Source organism: Centroberyx gerrardi, chromosome 1 (assembly GCF_048128805.1).
Source record: "Centroberyx gerrardi isolate f3 chromosome 1, fCenGer3.hap1.cur.20231027, whole genome shotgun sequence".
NCBI lineage: Eukaryota > Metazoa > Chordata > Actinopteri > Beryciformes > Berycidae > Centroberyx > Centroberyx gerrardi.
Genome location: NC_135997.1, coordinates 23,370,045 through 23,392,086, shown reverse-complemented (window position 1 = coordinate 23,392,086; position 22,042 = coordinate 23,370,045). Strand labels below are relative to the sequence as shown.

The window sequence follows — 22,042 nt, the reverse complement described above, 5'->3', positions numbered from 1 at the left end:
GACGGTCACATAATGTAGTTTGACACATGATGATCAGGTCCCACTTTTCTACCAAGATGTTAGAGTCAAGGGAGAAGCGACTCTGCTAGTCTTTATACAAGTCCCCATACAAATATTCTGCACTGGTACTGCAGCCGCTACCTATTCTTCCTCAATTGTAGATCTCAAAAGTACAACTAAATATTTGAATACAAAGCTCATATCTACTAATCCACTGGTTGCCAGATGATTCATTACATACTGGTAAAAATTGGCAAAATTGTAATTTTCCAAATAATTCCTCTCAGGGGCAGAGGAACATAGGAATAGAGCGAGAGCAATCAGCGCAAGATTGCCATTGGATGCAGCATGTGCAGTGAAAAGTGGGACCACTATGATGGCAGAAGTTGCATCATGTGTTGTGATATTTTATGTAGCCACTCAAAGACAGAGAGACCTCACGCAAAGATAAAGAAGTGTCGGAGTCAAACTGACACGAGGTGACCTGTTGATTTCTGATTGAGTTGGGACACTTACCTTTTCAGTTCGGAGTAATGGGTTTTAATGCTTTGCTTCTGTCTCCTTATTCCCCTGGTGGGCAACATGATGTATATATATAAGCACCGGGCAACGTATGTAGCAGATGTAACCAATATTGAGCCACTTCAGGAAGTTAAATTCCCAGCTTCTACACTCAGACAGTGAGAGCATTGTTTTCATGGTTAATCCTCCTTGGCCAGTGCATTATGGTTTTTGCCTTAATCATGAAATGGATTAGTATATATAAATATATATATATATATCACAAAAGTATGTAAACTATTTTGTTCTACAATTTGCCAATGAAACAGAAATATTTGCTGTGTACAATATTTTGTACAGGCAGTCTGATGCATTTCCTAATGTGTAATGTGTTAAAAACATATCCCTTGAAATGTGTTATCCTTATGATCGTTCAACTCTGTAATACCTTTTCTGTGTATGATAATATAACACAAATGTTGAAAACAACTTATAAGTGTAACACATACTGTATCCTGTCTATTCCAATGTTTTAGCAGGACTATACAGTAGTAATATTGTGCTTATTCTTGGAATATTTATATGTATTTTTTACAAGCTTTGTATAGAAAAATACCTAAGGCTTAAGTGGCAGGCATGTACCACTTTCACGTGTTCAAATCAAATCTATATCTAGAACAGTATGTGTACTGTATTTAACTCCCACCCATGCACATGAATCTATACCCTATAAACAGACACATCAAATGTTTGCAGTGAGCAATACCCAGTGGTATGAGAATTATCTTTCAGTCTATTTCAACAGCTTGAGTAGTATTTCCAGTTTTGTATAAAACTGTATTCTTTCCTGATTACCTCTTGTTAATAAATCTATTCTTTCTCAGGGGGAAAACGTGTCTTCAAGGGTACCGAATGAGTTTCAAACTGTAGAGGAATACAGACAGTTTTGTGCTTTAATTAAAACTTCATGGTCACGGCTTTTTGAAGATCAAAGGGTTCTGCTACAATGTAACAAAGAAAAAGAAAAAAAAGGCGTTATGAAAACACACCAAGTCATGTGACGCGCACAACTCTTGCAGCCTACGCGGAAGTATGGCGCTCGGTGCCGTTGCATGGTTAACTGTCCTCGGCTTAGTTCATTTAACACCGTTAATTTTACTCGAAGGTAAGTAGAGAAAAGTTGTATAAACTAGTCGAATGATTTTGTTGTCAATGAGAGAGTTTTGTTTTCGTTGTTATTGTTGTCTTCGGATATCTCATTGAAAGCAATGGACAGCAAATTCAACAACAAAAGTGTAGACCGCGAATGCAGCTTTTGTTTCCAATACAAATAGTTGTCGCGTGTAAATGTACAGTAGTTTAAGAATTCAGTGACGTCAGAGTGGGAATTTCAATTGGCTGCAAAGCGGCAAGCTGTCATCTAAAACGTTTTGCTTTAGTTGATAAATGGTACCTGATACCTGTAAAATTGATCTCAAAAGACTGAAAATTGAAAAACAGCGTGCAATTGATAATTGTACATAACTAATTAACTGTTATGACTTCCTTCTGTCCTATCAGAGGAGTATCAGTTTAAAGGATGGATGTCACAGGTATGTACATATTAAGAAATAATGTTACTGAAAATATGCAGTTCCTATGAGTATTTTACATGGTCAGAGCAGTAAAAACAGCAAAAGAGTAATTTTCTTTTTAACTGCATTTATTTATTCATCCCTCTCCATTTGGATATCTACTGTAACATATTTCTAACTTTCTGATGTGCAGCACAGCAAAGTTTATGAAATTGAGGAGTATTACCATCGGCTTCAGATATTCACTGAGAATAAGAGGAGAATCGAACATCATAATGCTGGGAATCACTCCTTCACAAGTACAGTATACAATATTACCAATTTAACAATGATGCGTTGTCTCCTAATTCGTAGTACTCACAAATAAATGGATTACGGTACTTCCACAGAGGGTGGACTGCCACCTCTCTTTGAAAAATTATTTTACATTAAAAACTATGTAACTTCTTAAGATTATTATTCAATTCTCTCATAGTTCATTTTCAATTTTCTCCCAGTGGGGCTGAATCAGTTCTCAGACATGACCTTTGAGGAATTCAGGAAGTCTTTCCTTTTGACTGAGCCTCAGGTATGTGACATTTTAGGCATTTAGCTGGTGCTCTTATCCAGAATGATTCAAGTTTATATTAGTTTTCATCAGCCAGAAAGCCAATTCTAAATTATCCTGTGATCCTGCTCTTCCACAGAACTGCTCAGCCACTGAAGGGGGTCATGTCAGCAGGAATGGTCCTTACCCCGACTTTGTGGACTGGAGACAGAAGGGCAACTTTGTGTCTCCTGTGAAGAACCAGGTATCCTATGTGATAGACTGGATTACAACCCCATTGTCTCTTGTTGACACCAAACATCTACCAGTTGGCCAAAGAAGAACCAGCCCGATTTAGGGAGAGAATTAGGATTAAATATTTTTTGGCAGTGCTGTCATGCCTAATTCAATAGAGGGGACATTAATTACCTATCATGCTCATTCCATGATGATACACTGAATATGAGGGGCATCTTCCTGATATGGAGTTGCAGCCCCTTTGGCACAATCCACATCACAATTGTCTCAAAGCTTAAAAATCCTTCTCTAACTCGTCTGCTTCTCTTTATCTACATCTCCTCCTTTGTGATTGGTTTAGATTTAATAAGGGAAATCAGTAAGGGATAATGGCTTTTACCTGGATTCACCTCATCAGTGTACTTCATGAAAAGAGTAAGTGTCCCTAATATTTTGTACATTCAGTGTGTAACCATGCTATGTAATTCATACACATTATGCTATAAGCATGACAAAATGAGCAAAGAGCTCATTTTGCTAGCTATCTTTTGTGTGCACTCTAAAAGGCTATCTTAATAACCATCCAGGTGGTATCTATGCAAGGCAGAGTTTTCAAACTACTTTAATTTGACTGTGGGCACTGTTCTGTAACGTGATACAGTCATTTCATTACATTATTCGTTCTTTTTTTTCTTTTGCTGTATGGTCACATTGGCATAACTGTAAATAGGCAAATCCCCCTTGAAAAACACAACAAAGGAAGCTTTTTACTGTATGTGTAACAGTGCGTAATAGAAGTGTGATTATCAGACTAACATTAGCAAAATGAAGGCAAGTAAACAGCATCATTAGAGGTAAGTGCGACACTGAATATTGGTTATTCTTTATTAACCCACATGGGAATATGTACACCTAAAATGCCAAAGGGAATTTTCACTTAAAGTACATTGGCACAGCACTTTGTTACCCTACACATGTTTCAGTTATGTTGTGTTTGGTCCCTGAGGGTCACTGTGGAAGCTGCTGGACCTTCTCCACCACTGGCTGCCTGGAGTCAGTCACTGCTATCGCTACCGGGAAGCTATTACTTCTGGTGAGATTTGTTGATCTATTATTTAGGAGTAACTCGACAATCCAGATCTCACAGGCTTCCTTTCAGGTCACTCAGCTCTGTGCTGAGAACTGGAAGGGAGCCCAGGAACTCCAGATTGCTCACAAGGGTAATTTGGTAGGTTTATATGCAGAAGAAATCTCTGACTGTTAATAATTTGTTACAGTTTGATCCAAGAACATACATTTTGCACATTAGTACACAGTGGTACAATTGTTTGCTTTTTTGCAGTACTACTACCACTAGTAATAATTGTAGAAAGTATTATTGCATTGTATCTTTAATAAATAATGCATTTTTTGTTTACCTCTGTTTCAGTCTGAGCAGCAACTGATAGACTGTGCCCAAGACTTCAACAACCATGGATGCATGGGGTTAGTAACATTAATGAAGTTATTATAAGATTACCATTCCTATATACTGTAGGCCTTCAACCAGTGGTAGCAATATTTGACCAGTGCCCAGTGAAGGTAACAGTAACTGGTTTGTTTCAGTGGGCTCCCCAGCCAGGCGTTTGAGTACATCAAATACAACAATGGGCTCATGACAGAGGATGACTATCCCTACAAAGGCTATGTATGATTTTTCTGGAATATTATCTTGTACTTTTTTAATTTACATTTTTTTTCTTAATAAATGACTTTTGTCCTTCCCGTCTCAGGATGACACTTGCCATTTCAAACCTTCGCTGGCAGCTGCTTTCGTCTCTGATGTTGTCAACATAACAAGTGTGAGTGTATAGATACGTGAAAATTCATTGTCACATATATGTGTTACATTACTTGTGTGCATGTTAGAGCTCCAAAATGTATTGTACTGTCAGTTATAGCTATCATTTCTTTTAACCAATTACTGCTGGTCAACAGAGTTCATTAATCAGTTTTACAATTCCATGACCAAGACAGTGTCCTTATCCATTTTAATTCCTAATAATGAGGAAGAAACACAAAGTAAAATTATCTTTTCATATGCAAATTAGTGTAAACTTTATTCCAAGAAAATATACTATGATGCCAGTATTGGGAGTACTGGTAGTAGTTTAGTATATTATATAGTATACATATATATATATATATATATATATATATATATGTATATAATATTACTATAACTGCTGTAATTTTCACTCCTCGCAGCATTTTCTTACTGATTTACTCTGTGTGTTTGTCCAACAACAGTACGATGAAAAGGGCATGGTTGATGCTGTGGCCAGGCTCAACCCTGTGAGTTTTGGCTACCAAGTCACAGCTGATTTTATGCACTACAAAGAAGGTGTTTATACCAGGTGAGAGGACGGCCTCTATGGCTTAACAAATACTTATTTACTGTTGAACATGAACTAAGTGTGGTCAGATGTGTCGATAAGAGTTTGGTCAGATTGGACTATGGAAAAACATTGCCATGGTGAAATTCCTGACTTTGTAGAAATCAAGTAGCACAGAAAGTTTTTTTAGCAACAGTCATGGACCAAAATGTTAATCGGTGGCTGTTGGTGTGATTGGATAGACGTAATCTTCTTGCATCACATGAGAGCCCACAATGAATGTACTGGATTTTGGGCAAAAAAGCTCCTTAATCACCTTCCCAGTGTAATGACAAGATTGGTAGCAGTTTTACTTTTGTATGTTCAGTATTTAGTGTGCTGCTGTGGTGCTTTTTAGATTATGCAGAGCTAGTGGAGGTAGTACTGTCCACTATACTTACACAGTTTGCTTCAACATTCGCATAAGATTTGTGACATAAATAAGTATTGGACACAACATAGTGGCCAAAAAGTGAGTGTATTCTTTCAAGGATTTTACCATTAGGTTGTTGCGTCCATATCATCTCCCATTCGGCCCAAATTTTGGACTATCAGAAAGATTTTGCACTACCCAGGACAGAAAAAATACTAATCAGACTGCTGGGTTAGGAGAAGTTCCATCCCTAATAAGGAGCTATTCAGATGGCTCCTTTTCTTTTTGTCCTAATGTCCTTACAGAGTGTTGAGTTCTCTCACCTTGCTCTCCTGTCTATCTTAACTGTGCTTGATGAAAAAGTTAAGTCAGAAGACTACAACATTGTAACAGCTTGTAATGCTACCCCCTTTTTGAACCTTTAAAAAAAAATGAGCCACTTTTTTAAGGTCAAAATCATGGATATTTTTTGCCCTACAGCTCCACTGAGCATTCTGTTTTTTGTGTCATGGCTCTGTCTTCAACAGTTGCAAAAATATCTAGAGGAAAAACAAAACAGCTAACAGACAGCCACCGACACATCTCTGCAAAGGCAGGATGTAATAAGATACTGAGGGAGGACGGACAGCCCACTCTGCCTACAAAAGAGATGTACTCTATATTGATCTAAAATCATCAATGTTCCCTCTTTAGCACCCAGTGTAAGAACACTACAGACATGGTGAATCATGCAGTCCTTGCTGTGGGTTACGGTGCCGAAGAGAACGGCACACCATATTGGATTGTGAAGAACTCTTGGGGCACAGCCTGGGGAATGGAGGGGTAAATATAGAACACAAAAAGTCTGATTGTGTGTGTTGACGGGTGGGCGTGGATTTCACTGTGACAACTTCCTTTCAAGGATTATGGACACCTGGTATTTTTTTATTCCCTCAGATATTTTTTGATTGAGCGAGGGAAGAACATGTGTGGACTGGCTGCTTGCTGCTCTTACCCTCTGCCTTTGGTTTGAGCAACAACGTGACAACAGAGAAGAAGAAGAGGACTGGTAAAACTCAGGAGAACCTCGCCCACAGACAATATAAATGGAGTCTGTGTGATATTTTAATGGGAAGTTGATGTTTTTAATATTTCAAGTGTTTTTATTACGTTCCCCTCAGGGTTTTTATATGCCCCATCCTAGAGTTACATATAAATTGAAGGCTACTAAGGCCTATTCTGGAAGTTTGATTTCTCAACAATATACAGTATATATCATCTAATTATTAAAGACAGAAATAAGAACATATAAAGCCAAATACAGGAAGAATTAAATATGAACTTGTCCACATCTGAAAGTAATTAGTCTGAAATATGACATTTATTTGGAACCAAATGCCATGAAACCAAGCTCATTTAACTTAACAGTAGACCAATTTTACAAGTACAATTAACTTTTTTGATTAATTTATTCAAACGAAATACTTTATTGGCCCCTATTATGTAAAATACCATTAGTTCTGAACGCAAAAATCAATGATCTATGAAAAACAAAAAACTTTCTCTGACAATGTACCTTTTGTTCCAGGTTGGATCACATTTTGTACATCAGTGTTAATGTTATTTTCAATTGAATGGTGAGGCTAAATTACACCATACTTACCATTTGAAATGTCTGTTTTCAAATGAACATCTCATCTTGTGGGATTCTAGGCCGAGGCTAGACACATTTCTGTATCCAATCATATTGCTTTATTCATTCAACCCAAGCAGGAAGCTGTGCCCTCTTGGTCCTAAACTGACTGAGCGTAATATCAGAGCGTGCATGCACATGTATGTGTTTGTGTGTGTGTATGAATGTGTGTGCCACACAGTGACAAGGGGGACAGGCAGTAGCACAATATGAGGAGAATAGATGTGCAACAGTGAAAAGCCAGTTTGCACTGTTCAGCAATACACAGTTAAAGTAAATCTCTGTTTAGAATACATTTTTAAAGATTTTTTTTTGTCACTCAGGTGGGTGAACTGGTACTAGAGCAGGCTGCTCAAATGAAACCATAGCATGAGAAACTCTGATATGATGTAGTCAACTGTCTAGCATGTGCCTTACTTTCTCCCTTTGCATTTTATGTGATGTTGTGTTGTCCTTGTACCATGCTGACACACATGGTTAGGGATATGTAATGTGAAACCCTGTAAGTCATCAGTATATCTCTACCCCGATGCCACCGAGACTTCTGCTGTACATTTGTTGGACTTGACAATAAAAGTGTTTTCTTTTTCTAATGTTGATTCTGATGTGAGGTCCTATCTGTCTACTGTGTGGGTGAGTTAGTACTGTGTCTTGTCACCTGTTTTTACTCATGTCACAGCACAATGTTTAGACAAATTCTTCATGTTTTTATCAATAAAGAGGTTCTGATTTTAGCTAATGAAATAAATACTACTGGCAATTTTATAATATGGTGCATTACGCAAAATAGCCAGAAGATGGCGATGTTGCCCAACGCAAAAGAGATGGGATGCCAATCAAATTGATCGGCGTTCTAGCCGCAAGGGAACACCCACCTCGCTCATCGATCACTGGCAGCAGAGGACCGCCTTTCCCGCATGACATAACTGTCACGTAGAAATATTAACCAATGAGCTGTTAGAATGCTGTTTCACAACGCAGAGGGGAGGAGCTAGTTACAAAACATTGCCGTGTGGCGCCAACATGATTCTTCCGGACTTGTTATCGCACATTGCCGCTTGTTTGGTGTGGAGGCACCAGCATCACTTCTTCAAATAGTGTCGTTAGCATTGTCCTGAAATGGCGAAAGAAGCTATGAAACAAGCTGTGGTGAAGATATATTTATTACAGGTGAGGTTATCGAAGTCGCGAATTTTTGTTGTTCATTATCGTTAAGTTGCTAAATAATGTTGACGTTAATTGCAGGAGCTAACTTTACCTAGATTCAAGTTACGGTATATAATTTTGTAAGTTTGGTAGGATGGCAGACACCAGCAAGTACCGTTTTGCAAGCGTCAGTCCGGTTTTTTACTAAAACTGCCGTCTGAGTTAGTTGCAGCTGAATTCATCTTTCAAACTAAGTTAGTTAACACTCATTAGGTTACTCTTGATTACATAACTTACTGGACATCACACACTTGTAGGAAATAACCCCCCCTGGGCCTGAGGAGCCCGGGACAGAGAGAGCAGTCCGCCGGTCAGGTCGACAGAAAAAGGGGGACCTGGCAACTAAACGCCTCAACTACACCAATAAAGACAATTCTGCCAAGAAGAGGAAGGTGAGGAGGCCAGAGACACTTAACATAAAAGCAGTAGGTATTACCTAATTGACATTTCTGTTTTGGATATTTCGTTTAGTTACTGTTTTCATTCCTTGTTTAGACAGCAACTTTGAAGGAGAAAATAAGTGATGAAGAAAAGAGCCAGAATGAGAGCAAGGTCAAAAAGGAGGACTCCTCTAATGTTGAAAATAGCGATGTGGAGCGTGCATCTGTAAGTTTTACAACTCTGTATAATTTGTCATGGTCATTTAAGAAGTAGCAAGGCATTTTGTTTTAATTCATAATATGTCTGTATCCTGTAGAAACCTGTCTCTGTTAATGCTAACCTTACTCCATATAGATAAAAAGCATTTCATGACTTCAGTGCCAAGCCAGATCATTGAAAATGTATTGTGAAATGTATATGTGTAGGTGTCAAAGAAAAGTCAGTCAGTTTTCTCAACTTGAAAAGTTATGAATCTTCTGTGTTTGTTTACTACAGAATGGATATGGAGGACTGTCGGCATATGAACTGGAGCGCCTGGAGAACATCAGACAGAACCAAGCCTTCCTGTCTTCCATCAACTTATTGGAAGTAGGTAGACGGTTGAGCATGGGATGACTTTTTTTTTTTTTTTCACAAATCCACTTTTGGTACTTTTGGTTTGTGCAAGTCAAGGTAAATGGTTTAATCCTCAAATATTTAATCAACGATGTAGTTAACAAGGACAATGCCATCCACCTCTTCATCCTCCTTCAAAACGCCCCTTAACACTAGTGACCAAATGAACAAGATCATCCTATTGCGTACATGACGTATGAAAAACGTTTGTGCTTGTGTTTGCATGCACCTGGATGTGTGTTTATGCAAATATGGATGTGTGTGTGCGCTCAATTCACCACATGACTAGTGTCTTTAGCCTTGCTGTCTATGAATAGATACAGTGGGGGGTAATTATTGCTTTTCTCTGTCAAAAGGCAACTGAGGATCTGAAGCGGTCGGTACGGCCAAAGCCATCACAGCGGGGTCTCGTGAGGTAAAGCTGATGAACTACTGGCTACTGACAAGAATGTTTTATTTAATTCAGCAACGGTTTCTGAATAAAATCAGTAAGGGGATTTCTGGCATGACTGGGGCTTCACGACTGTAGAGTTGGAGTGTGACTGAACAGGATAAGAATTTACCTTGGACAATATACAAAGTCATAGTTGAATGCCTTGTCATGCACACGACGTCAGCCTACTCACTCACAGGTCATGGTATTCAGCATGGCATCACCAAGCAAGAAGCCAAATGTGTAGGAGTTCAAACTGTGGCTGTGTCTGAAAGCTTGCACTGCATGCTGCCTGTTAAATAATATTAAGTATGAATACAAAAACAATATCCACACATTTTATCTATATACATAACCCAACAACCATATAGTGTAGTTAACTATGTTCTGTCCCACATTAGTTTCATTTTTTCAGTTTGTTTATTTTTTTTTTACTTTAAATGTATACTGAAAATGCCCACTGAAGAAGTTGATAATCTAAGCTCTCTAAGTGTCTTTCTTGATGTCACTGTAACACTACTTTTCGTTGTGGCAGGTCAAAGGCTGCTGTGAGAGAAGTGCCGCCTCCTCGCAAGTCCTTACGTCTCCAAAATAAAGAGGCGGAGACCTTCACGCTTCCCCCTGAATCCCGAGGAGTATTGGATGTAAGTGACTGACTGTAATGACTGGCTTTAATTTCCCATGCACCAATAACATTTTTTTTCTCACTAAACTTAAAGGTATTGGCCTACGAAGAGTACTAAATTGATCCATTACTTTTAATGAACAATATAGATTCAGTTTGGGGTTGTTGGACAAAAATGATAGAGTATACTGTGTCACTTCATGAATGCCACTCCATTTCTAAGGTGTCTTTTTCTTTTGTCTTTTGCTCGCTCTCTCACTTGCTCGCTCCCATTTGTTCCTTCTTTCTTTCTTTCTTTGCTCGCTCTCATTGTTCTCATTCTCTCTCACATGAAAGTCTCAGCTGTATAAGAAGCCTCCCGGCCCTCTGCCCATGGTTCCAGTGAACATGGAAGAGGGCAGTCGACTACCTCCACAGCTGCCTGAGCTCTGCTCCGAGGTAGGAGTCAGCCTTCTACTTTCAGTTGTGCAGAGGTGGTGACTTTTCAGGGTTTTATTTTTCAGAGTTTTTGGACACAGCTCGCAGAGATTACAGGTTTCATGCGTTTCATGTTGTCCTCATCACTGCCCTGAAATTTAAGCTCCATGTTCAAGATGCCATCAACCTGTTGGCTCTCCAGATCGTCCTCACAATGGGCCTCATTCACAAACAGTGCGTACGCACAAATCTGTGCTCAAACCGTGCGTACGAACGTTTTATGCACAAATCCGGGATTCATCAATATTTTCTTACTTGAATTTGTTCGTACTCTGCGAACAAATTTAGAACTGCCTCAGACCATGCGTACGCACAAATGACGAAGGCCCGGCTGTCTTAGAAAATGTAAACACACAACTAAATGCATAGCATATTAAAACCACATTCCTTAAAAAAGGCTTTAATAGACAATATTTAAAACCGTTAATTTACTAATGCATTGGCCAAATGTATTAAATAACCATGAAATTGATGCCCTTTCATCCTCATCAATTATTGTCATAATTAAAATATTCAACTATAAAAACTGAGTGTCCCAGTCCTAGCTTACAATGGAGTATGAGAATGTCCATATTGAAATGTAACAGTTTTGGTTTTCATTGTTTTTATTGACTTGGCCTATAATGATCGGCTACTCCCACCAATTTCTAGTGCCATGAAATTGCGCATATGTAGCCAATGTTAATTGGTAGCCAATTGGTAGCCTATTAAAAGGCATGCAGGGAATATAAAAGATTCCGATTTACCTCCAAGCAAGTGTTAAGATGGCATATCTAGCCTTGCTGGAAGATATTGCAGCCCGTGCCTTCAGGAGAGAGCGCATCTTCAGAGTCCCGCCTTGTCTCCTCCCAGAATTAACTATGCAAATGACTATAAATACGCCCCTCTTGTCACCTTCTTGTCAAAAACGATGGTGAATGTGCCTGTGTTCAGTGCTCCCCTCTTCAAATATTTCCAATGTGCTTTTACACATGCAGTGTTTTTGTAAATAAAGGTAAAATTGCACAATTGAACTGATTCAAAGATTAAAAACAAAACCATATAATGTGACTTGTCCAGTGTTTGCAGCGCTGCTGCTCCAAATATGGCAATGTGCTTTTCCATTTGTGGCATTTCTTTCTACACTATTTTTTTTTAGTTTTACGCACAGGTTGCCTTTCCTTTCTTACCGTTCAGTCCCGCAGTCAGCGCACAACTTCGGTGGTTTGTGTGAGCAGGTACTACACACAAATCGTTTGGACATCATACAGTTGTTCCATTCTTATTCCGAGTGCATCTGCCCACCCGACACTGCGTTTTCTTCCCAGGAGAGATGGATATGTGCACCTCGCCTCCTGTGCGCCATGGATCTCTGTGCACCTCGGCAACTGTACAGTCCCCGACGTGCGTTAACATCTCCATGTCACATAAACAAAGAAAACTGTCCATTTTACTGGTGATCTTGGTTTTGGCATTGTGAGTTAAGGCCTGATGTCATCTGTGGGAAATTAGTTTTACTAGGTTTTCAATGCGCTCAATTATGAAATAAATTACCTCTGGGTGAAAGTCCTTGCTGGATGTCATCACTTTCACCCTCATTTCTTGGAAGTGTCCCACTTATGGATGATGGCAAACGTATTTCCTTATATAGAGAAATGGGGGCGTGGCAGTATGCTGATTGCAAATAGCGGGCACGCGCCTGTCAATTTAGAATGATTCTGATTCACTAACATACGCACGGTGGTAAGAACAAAATTGGCCGGTGCGCACGTGTCATGAATCCGACGGTAATTTTGCGTGCGCACTTATTTTGTGCGCAAAGTAAGAACACCCATGGCGCAGCCACAGCCCTGGGGCCTCATTTATAAGACTGTGCGTAGGATTCACGCCAAAAGGTTGCGTACGGACGAAACACAGAAAGTGCTTATGCACAAAAATATTCTGATTTATAACACAGTGCGCACGCACGTCCTACGCCGGTTTCCCTTTATAAATCACAATCAACTCGAAATGTTGCGCACGTGCGCGAGCCTCATACTTACGCCCCTTAACTCCCACAATTAACCATATATGGTCAATGAAACGCCCTGAATGAATACTGATGTGTATGTAAATGTACTTGTCATTCCATTCTCTGTGTGAGAAATTGGCAAAGCCGGACCAGACGGAAAAGAGAAATGTCCCCGGTGGCCTCAGTTCGGGTGTCACCAACCAGAAACAGTTTGTTGAGTGGCAACATGTCACAGCAGTATTTAATGCTGCAGCTCAGAGAGGAGAACCCTTTATAAAAATAAAAAAGAAATTGTCCGATATAAAGGTTGACGCCAAGAAGCGCATTGGACTGTTGTGTCAGCACCACCGGCGGGGCGAGGAGATACCGGAGCTCTCTCCTCTTGAACGTTACACCTCGATGACGGGGGAAACCCTATTTAGTGGCATTGTGCCAGAAAAACAACGTGACACTGACTTAACGTTAGAGAGGAAGATGAGATGCTGCTACGATACCCAGGCATCGTAAATGTGCCTTTTGTTTTTGGAAAGAGTGAACGTAACCACGCACTCAGCATTTCACATTCATTTAATTTTAATAAAAAACGCATAGACAAGTTCTGTATTCTCGTTTTCTGACTCGGGGATCAGACAGTGTGTGACCGGGGTGAACAGCTGGCTGTAGAGGACGCTGCGCCTGGCACCGGCGTCTCCAATGCGCCCCGTGCGTCATAACGCATAATTATTTATTACCTTGAGACATCCAGTCCAATTGCCTAACACCTTGAATTTGTCAGATTTAATAGTGACAAACTGGGTCTCTGCTAAAAGACTGTAATGCACTTACTTGAGACTAATTCACACCATGTCAGCCTATAATGACATGTAGATGCTTTTTGGACAAATGATCGGCTTTCAAACTAAAGCAACAAATACACCATTTAGTTGTAGCCTTGACGTTCTTCCGACAAGGAATATTATTATTAGAGGGGTTTCTAAGTTGATGTGGAGTCGGCCTGGAAGTTAACTGAGTGTACAATGCCACTTTTTGCTTTATTTTACTGCTTTGCTATGTCACTCGCCGTTTCCCACTGTCTCCAAAATGTGCGCACGCATGGGTCAAAGTTTCCGTGGCGGTGCGCACATTCTCCCATCAAGTTTGTTTTTTATAAATCCCAAAGTTTGCTTAGAAAGTGGCGTACGCCTTCTTTTGTGCGTACGCAACGTTTATAAATGAGGCCCCTGAACCGCACCTCTGGACACACGGAGGATGAGGTCAGTGAAGACCCATATGTCCTCCCAAATAGTCAGACTCGGGGATCCCTTATCTAAAAGTTGACCCATGTCCTGAAAAAGCTCAGCCTGGTACGCTGTCAGCAGGGTGATCATGTTTAGGTTTTTCACCGACTGGGCTGCTGATTTGTACACCTTTTGGTACATGGAGGCGGTGAAGCGCTCCATCTTGCCCGGGAGGGCGGGACCCCAACCGGAGGTTCTGCGAGCCCCAGCACCTCGCTGTTGGCGACATCCAGGCCAGAGTAGCCCTTGACGGGAACTCTGTGTCGAAATGGTTTGTCCCAGTACCGCTTCATCTCCTTCATGCAAGCCGGGACGGCGGGCATAAGTTGTTTCGCGGAGACCTGACGAGAAGGCAGGATTTTACTGTCGTATAAATCCCTCTCCTCCCCCTTGTCATCCAGTGAAGTGGGCCAGTCGATAGCCAGCCTGGTCGCTACCCGCTTACACACCTCGTGTAGGTTGACTTCACGGTGGGCAGGGCCGACAGAGCTGCTGGGCCGCGACGTTAGAGCGGGGGGAAGGATGGCGTCTTCATCATCCTCATTCTCGTCGCCGAGGAGATCCAGGTTAACATCATCCTCGTCCTCCTCTCCGTCGCTGCGCTCGTCCTCTGAGCCGAGGAGTTGGTCGAACAGCGGGGGAAACTCCGTATCGGGGTCATCCACCATATTAGCCCAGCTAGTGCTAACCGTAGCCGGCTTGTCTGTGGGCTTCGCCGTGGTGTCGGAGAGGCAAGGGTCGGCTTTTGAGGCCGGCGACACTCTCAGGCGACGCTGCAGGATCCTCGTCGGCATGGCGCAGCAGTATTGACAGCACTCGGAGTCCGCGAGTGATGCCTGGGCATGCTGAACCCCCATACATGCGATGCAGAGGGGATGGGGGTCCCTCCCCGATATGGTAAAACCGCAGGCGGCTGGGCAAGGGCGGGACTCGACGTCCTTACTCTTGCCGCCACTCGGGGTCCCCTTAGAGGATGTGGTTGCCATGGCTAGCTAAAACCTTGACAGCTAGCAGCAGCGAAAAACGCACGGCTAACTAAAAACCTTGACGGCTAATCAAGTGATCCTTGGGCCAAGAGCTATTTGTCCACCAAATTTAAGCCAAAATTGTTAGGAAACTTTTGAAATATCTTGCTAGCAAACAGACGGGTGAAAACCTAACCTTCCAACTTTGTTAGTGGTAGGGCTGGGTACCGAACTTCGATACTTTTATGGCACCGACCGAATTACGTCGGTACTACCGAGTACCGATTCACGTAAAATCAATCGGTGCCAAATTTCGGTACCTGAGAGCGCATCTGGGTGAGAGAGTAGAGAGAAAGAGAGAGAGCGAGACTACGAGAGCGAGATTACGTCACCCCTGCAGCTTGTTGCTTGTTGTCAGGGCAATGGCGAGCCGAAAGCGGCCCCAAGTGTGGTTACACTTTTCAAAACTTGACGCAGACAACGCTTGCTGCAATATTTGTGATGCGAAATGCAAAGCTGGCCATGGCAACACGTCTAACCTGAGGAAACGCCTGGTCAAACACAAAATATTTCTAAAAGCTGAAGAGTATAGCCTACCGTATTTGATAGCCTGAAAGCCAAGTCCCCCGCGCAGCCGCACCTAACGTTAGTGTGATTAGCCTGCAGCCAGCGCCAAAGAAGTTGAACCCTCCATGGACGATGAAACTTTAAGTGAGGCATCGACAACTTCATCGACATGTTCAGGTAATTAATTAGCTAGTTGGATAAGCCCAGAGAGAGTAAAGTACCGAAAAAAGTATCGTTCAGGAACCGGTATCGAAGTCAAGGTATCGGTACCAGTACCGGTATCGAAAATTTTTGAACGATACCCTGCCCTAGTTAGTGGAGGTATTAAGTGTTGTTGCATGTTGTTCCTGGTTTAACCCTGCATCTAATGATGTTTTGTTTTCACCAGTCTAATCCAGAATACTAATTATTCAGTAAATCTGGAAATGCTGTCGTTCTTTTCACAGGACTCCACAAAAGAAGAAAAGATGGAGCTTGATCTGAAAGAGTAGGTTTTCAAAAGTTTTGGTTCTACAATCTGCCATTTAAGCCTATAAACATACTCCACTCCTCCTCTTAGGCAAAACAGTTGCATCTTTTGGTCACTGCATTCTTGGCAGCATTTTGAGAAAACCGCTGAGATGGTTCATACAAGTGGAAAAAAAATGATATATAGATTTTTAAAATATGGACCGTTGTCTTGATGCAGGTATCGCTCTGCCCTTAAGACCATGAGGATAACTGAGGATCGAGTGGCCAAAGTGGTGAAAGGTCGTATCTTCTCTGCTGCCTTCCACCCCTGCACCAGCAGTCTGCTCATAGCTACAGGAGACATGTGGGGGCATGTAGGACTCTGGAACTTGGTGAGTTTCTTTGCTTTGATCATAACTATTTGCTACTATGAACACCATCTTTTTAAAATTTGGGACTCTGGATGGTCTGAAGCTTATTCCAGCAAAACCAAAGACTAAATGTGGTTGATACTTTTGCCAGCCTGCAGGCTGTTTCAGCTAAAATGACAGGGCAATAAATTCCTGTAAGTAAAGCATCAGTCACTGGACACAAAAAGTACACAATGTTACAACTTTATTTCACCAATAATGACCATTAGACAGGTAGAAAATCCGCATTAGGGACACAGAATAAGTGTTTTTTGTTTTTTTAACATGGTTGTACTCCTTAAGGATGGTGGTTGGGGTGATGATGGCGTGCTGCTCTTTGAGCCTCACACTCGTCCAGTGAGCTGCATGGCGTTCTCCAGGACTCATCCTACCCACCTGCTGAGTCTCAGCTACGATGGATCTCTACGCTGCATGGATGTAGAGAAGGCCCTCTTTGATGATGTAAGATAAGTTTTGTTCCTTAAAATTTTTTTATTTTTTTTTGTTTATTTCCTCAGAGGCATTTCTCTAGAAAGTTTCTAGAAAAACTGTTCCACAACTTGGTGCCAAAATGTTTTATTCACTGATATTGCTTGGCAACAAACATAATTTCAGTACAGTTCGGGCTAATACTTCTTAACTTCAAGGCAATGGAAAATGGTCTCTTCTTCATTTCCCTGAAATATTATGGACTGATAATTTTCACCTTTTGGGGTGGGGGTCGGCTTTTTTGATAGCTGCGCAGTTACTGCTTGGCAACATCATTTTAAATTGGTGAAAATCAGTGGAGATGTTTAAAAAAAAAATCCATGTCCTCAGTTTTGTAGCTTCTTCAGATAGAATGCTTTAGCCTTTCCTGGTGGTGATTAAGTGTGTTCATGTCATGCTGTCTTATAATGTCTATGTAAGGTAAACTCCCTGCATGTAAACTCACTCCAGTTTTAAAATATCCCCACTTCACCAGTTGATCTGAATCCTTTTCTACATCCTACCAGGTGTATGACATTAAAGATGGCCTGAAAACCTTTGACTTCCTGTCACATGACTGTATGACACTTGTGGTTGGGCATTGGTATGGAGATGTTGCCATTGTCGACAGGCGCACCCCAGGGTAACATACCGCTGTCTTCTTAAACTGTTGTATTATTATTAAAAAATGCAGCACTTCTCTGCTTTCACATCTCTCTTCATCATGTTGAAGAACATCAATAAGCGTGAAGAGTGTCAACTGCTTCTCTTTTTTTTTTAATAATATAAAGAACATTGTCATAAACATGCATAAAGCTGCTTCTAATGTTTTTAATTTCTCTGCAGCAACTCCCATGAGTCCCTCCACACCCTGGACCCCAAGAGCCTTCGCTGTGTTAGCGTCCATCCTCTACACAAGCAGTACTTTGCAGTGGCAGAGAATAAGTATGAGTCATATCTTTGATTCATTTATATTTTCTCCAGAGCAGTAATCAGTTTGATCCATAGTTTTCCATCAGTTGTTAAATTGGATTGCCTGTTTGTAGTCTGTTCAGTTGTAGTCTGTCCAGTCTATAAATAGTGGCAAACCAGTGTTTCCTTCTTCTCCGCAGGGTAGTGAGTATTTACGATAGCCGCTGTCTGAAGAAGACCAAGAGCCAGGTGGTCTCCCAGCTGCACGGCCACTCTTTAAGCATATCCAGCGCTTATTTCTCCCCTAGTACAGGGAACAGAGTGCTCACCTCCTGTATGGACAACAAGATTAGGTGAGGCTGACAGCACTTAAAGCAATTGCACTGCACTATGTTTGTTTTGGAATTACATCTCTAAATTAAATGTGTATGTACCTTTTTTTTTCATAGGATATATGACACCTCAGCAATGACCACCACAGCTCCCTTGCTGACCTCCATCAGGTACATCCACTCGCTGGAACATTGCCTCTCAATGGGAACAGTCATTATTTTACCTGGTCAGAGGAGGGGAAATCAGGAAAGCTGTCCCAATCTATGAGTGGCACAGTGATTGATAAATTTGAGTATTGGGTAGTAGGGGCTGTGAAGGTTCATCTCAGGCCCTCATAATACTTAGTCACCCTGTTTCTATTTTTATTCCAGTTTTATTATAAGCCAATATCGCAGCGATAGCAAGCCTTTCCTTGGTCCACACACACAACAACACAGCAACAACAACTTAAATTACATACAAAAATCAAACAGAAAGGAAAATCAAAAAATGTTAACAATCAGTGTGTCTTCGGTGGAAAGAACCACATGAAGAGCCAGTGCAATTGTTTACGCACCATTACTCATGTTAGTGTGAGTCCATGCAGTTTTTACTAGAAGTGGGTAACGCAATCTTCATCAGGCTATATGTTAAGTTCTCAGAAATCTATTTTCAGACATAACCTGCTTCAAACTTTTCTTTTCTGAAACGTCTTTTTTCAGACATGACATGCACACAGGCCGCTGGCTGACCAGACTGTCAGCAGTGTGGGACCCTAAACAGGAGGACTGCTTCGTGGTGGGATGCATGCGGCCTCGCATGGTGCAGGTGTTCCACGAAAGCGGCCAGCTGCAGCACTCATTCAGAGATGATGACCACCTCAGCACGGTGCTGTCCGTCACAGCCTTCCACCCCACAAGGAATGCCTTGCTGGGGGGCAACGCCTCAGGACGCCTGCATGTCTTCACCGACTGAGACGAGGACCAAATCCTGCATGAAGAACACGGCCAGTTGCCCTCAGGAGGGAAGGAAGAATGAGGAAGAAACTATTTTGTCACAGCCAGGCATTATTGGGGTGCGCAATACATATGCAGTGGAGACAGACATCTCACTGCTGGAAACTGTACGAGAGGCCTCCTGTTCTGTCGTGTCGTGACTCGTGACAATATTTTCTCTTGCTTGTTCTCCCTTCTGGATTGCAATCTCTATAGAGCTCCTGATACAGTATTATCACAATACTCGAGCCTAGGGCTGGGCGATATGGTTGAAATCAATATCACGATAATCATAAGGATTTTTCTCGATATCAATATATATCACGATATGGTTCATGTATGCAAAATCACATTAAATAATCAGATTAATGTTCATCTCATTGAACCGAATGGAAATGTTAGGTGTGATGTCAAACAAAACAGAAATACTCAAATAATATTCCTACCATACCTCATTTTATGAGAGTTTTTAAGTAAAATTTGCTTGTCATCGTCATCATTTTAGACAGCAGAAATGTGTCACGATATTAAAATATCTTCATATAATCACGATATGATTCCACTGAAAGACGATAAACGATAATATTGAATTATCGCCCAGCCCTACTCGAGCCACAATACAGTAACATCCTTCTAAGGCAATAAAATGTCAAATCAATTATACTCCTTCAGCATGATTTTCAAGAATATAAATTAAATGACTAAAAATGTGAATAGAGCTATCACTGGTAAAGTATTGCAATATAACACTAATCTCTTCCTTCCCCTAGTCGCAACCAAATACACATGCATTGCTACACTGGGTACTGGGTAGGTAGTCAGTCATAGTGTGGTACAGTTCATCAGGGTGTAGAATTGATTGGGCAGGTTTGTTAGCTGTTTCTCTGAAGGCCGTTCAGGCTCGGTGCATCTTCGATCACTGCTGCTGCTGTAGAGCTGCAGGGAAATGCATCACAGCTTCAGAATCTTGAATAGGTGCCAACTGTTTGCACTGTTGAAAAGTTCTTTGTGTTGAGTTTGTGGGCAAAACAGTTTTTTCTCTGTGTTGTCTGAGGAACAGGGAAATGCATCACAGTTTGAGATTCCTAAATGGCTGCAACTTGGACTGTAAAAAGTGTCTGTTGGAAAGTTAATTGTGTCAACTTTGTTATGTTTTGTTATGTGTTAAGTAGCTGTATGTTACATGAAGCAAGTTAAGTTATGTTTCTTAAACAGAATAAAAACATTTTTTTATACCGTTAATATTATGAGTGTGAAGGTTATTATTCCCATGGTAGTGTCATTGTCAACTTTAGATGGCAGTATTGTAACATAAAAATAAAGTGTGTGTGTTGCCAGACCTACCTGAGAAAATGAGCCAATTCCACATTTACAAAAACACACTGAAAAATCTTTTGATCCAACATTTGGTTCTGATTGAATCTTTATTTCTTGATATAAATCTAAGAATGAGCAGATCTGGGTCACATTGATTTTGTGTGAATCCATATTTAAAATCAAACCTCAACTTGAATAGCCAGATAAGGTGCCAGATGTTAAGAATATATTATATTTATTGATAAATTAATTGAATACACCAGTCTTCAATCTGTGATTGGAAATAAGCAGTCTTGTTCAGAGGTAACAAAATGCAGAACACATGCTTACAGAGACATGTCCATATGCATGGCCATGGTACAGGAAGGGAGCTGACAGCAGGACCACAGCTGAGGGCATCCTCCTGTGTACGTAATTCAGTGAAATGAACACAAGAGTTGCCTGTGAATGGAACCGTGACCCCCTTTTCACCGTGACTTAGAAAGTGTTGTGAAACAGATTTTAGCAATAAAGCTCAAAAATACTCCATATGTTGAACTTGGATCCCACAAAGCAAGATTCAGGTAGTCACTTAGTGGAATATGCTACTTCTGGTGTTAAAATAGGCTAAAAATACAAATTGTTCTGCTACCGTTGCAGTAAAACCTGTTCTTGAGTCTGGTGAAAATGGGGCTACTGTCTGAGATGTTCCAGCTCATCTACATGTACATCCACAACAAAAACATGTCTACTCTGTTGTTTTAGATGGAGACAAGGGAGAGCACTCTAGGCTTAGCTGCTGCCTTGGCAACAGCTAAACAGGATTTAAATTAACACAAAGTTGTGACACTAGAAATGTTAGCGATCTATCTCCTACGCTGCACAGCGGCATCGATGTGGCTAATCTGGAACACTGCCCATCCTTCCCTTCACACATGCATCTACAGGCTATTTTCTTTCTTCCCTTTTAAGAGGATTCAAAACAAACATTGCATGTCTAGCAGAGAGCAAAATATTACTTTGCTGTTTAAGGTTCTTCATATTCATTTCAATATTATCTGTTTTAGTAATTATTGCTCAAATTATGTTGTACAGTTTCTCATACACATTAACAGAAAATGAGAATTCAAGGTATATAATACTATAGGAGGTATAAAAAATGTCAATTTTCTGCCTTGACTGGCCACTTCCAGTTTTTTTCATACACAATCACTTTTCATCTAACACATCGATCAAGAACCACCTAGCACCATCTGAATATTCATTAAAGCACATACATCAATAAGTTAATATATCAACTCTGAAAAACAACCATAAAATATGAGGGATTTGTATTAAATATAAATATATCAAACAGTCGATATGT

At 40.9% G+C, this 22,042-nt stretch overlaps 2 protein-coding genes across 3 annotated transcripts; both read left to right on the top strand.

The window, feature by feature from the left end:
• The first annotated feature begins 1,591 nt into the window (after positions 1 to 1,591).
• On the top strand, positions 1,592 to 7,073 carry LOC139920935 (pro-cathepsin H-like). Of its 2 annotated transcripts, none has more exons than XM_071911041.2 (12): positions 1,592 to 1,666; positions 2,062 to 2,093; positions 2,269 to 2,374; positions 2,573 to 2,643; positions 2,762 to 2,866; positions 3,845 to 3,931; positions 4,268 to 4,323; positions 4,444 to 4,525; positions 4,611 to 4,679; positions 5,128 to 5,234; positions 6,319 to 6,447; positions 6,562 to 7,073. In XM_071911041.2, the coding sequence occupies exons 1-12, from the start codon at positions 1,594 to 1,596 to the stop codon at positions 6,635 to 6,637; spliced, it is 993 nt and encodes a 330-aa protein (XP_071767142.2). In that variant the 5' UTR covers positions 1,592 to 1,593; the 3' UTR covers positions 6,638 to 7,073. The 2 variants fall into 2 exon arrangements, with proteins under 2 accessions (XP_071767142.2, XP_071767143.2); XM_071911042.2 differs by having other exon boundaries at positions 1,603 to 1,666; positions 2,073 to 2,093.
• A 1,264-nt stretch (positions 7,074 to 8,337) lies between these two features.
• On the top strand, positions 8,338 to 20,567 carry wdr76 (WD repeat domain 76). The gene is made up of 15 exons (XM_078283675.1): positions 8,338 to 8,467; positions 8,761 to 8,895; positions 8,999 to 9,109; positions 9,380 to 9,472; positions 9,856 to 9,914; positions 10,468 to 10,576; positions 10,894 to 10,995; positions 16,280 to 16,320; positions 16,522 to 16,675; positions 16,997 to 17,155; positions 17,689 to 17,804; positions 18,008 to 18,106; positions 18,274 to 18,426; positions 18,523 to 18,576; positions 19,108 to 20,567. Exons 1-15 carry the CDS (start codon positions 8,417 to 8,419, stop codon positions 19,358 to 19,360), a joined length of 1,689 nt encoding a protein of 562 aa, XP_078139801.1. The 5' UTR covers positions 8,338 to 8,416; the 3' UTR covers positions 19,361 to 20,567.
• Positions 20,568 to 22,042: the final 1,475 nt, after the last annotated feature.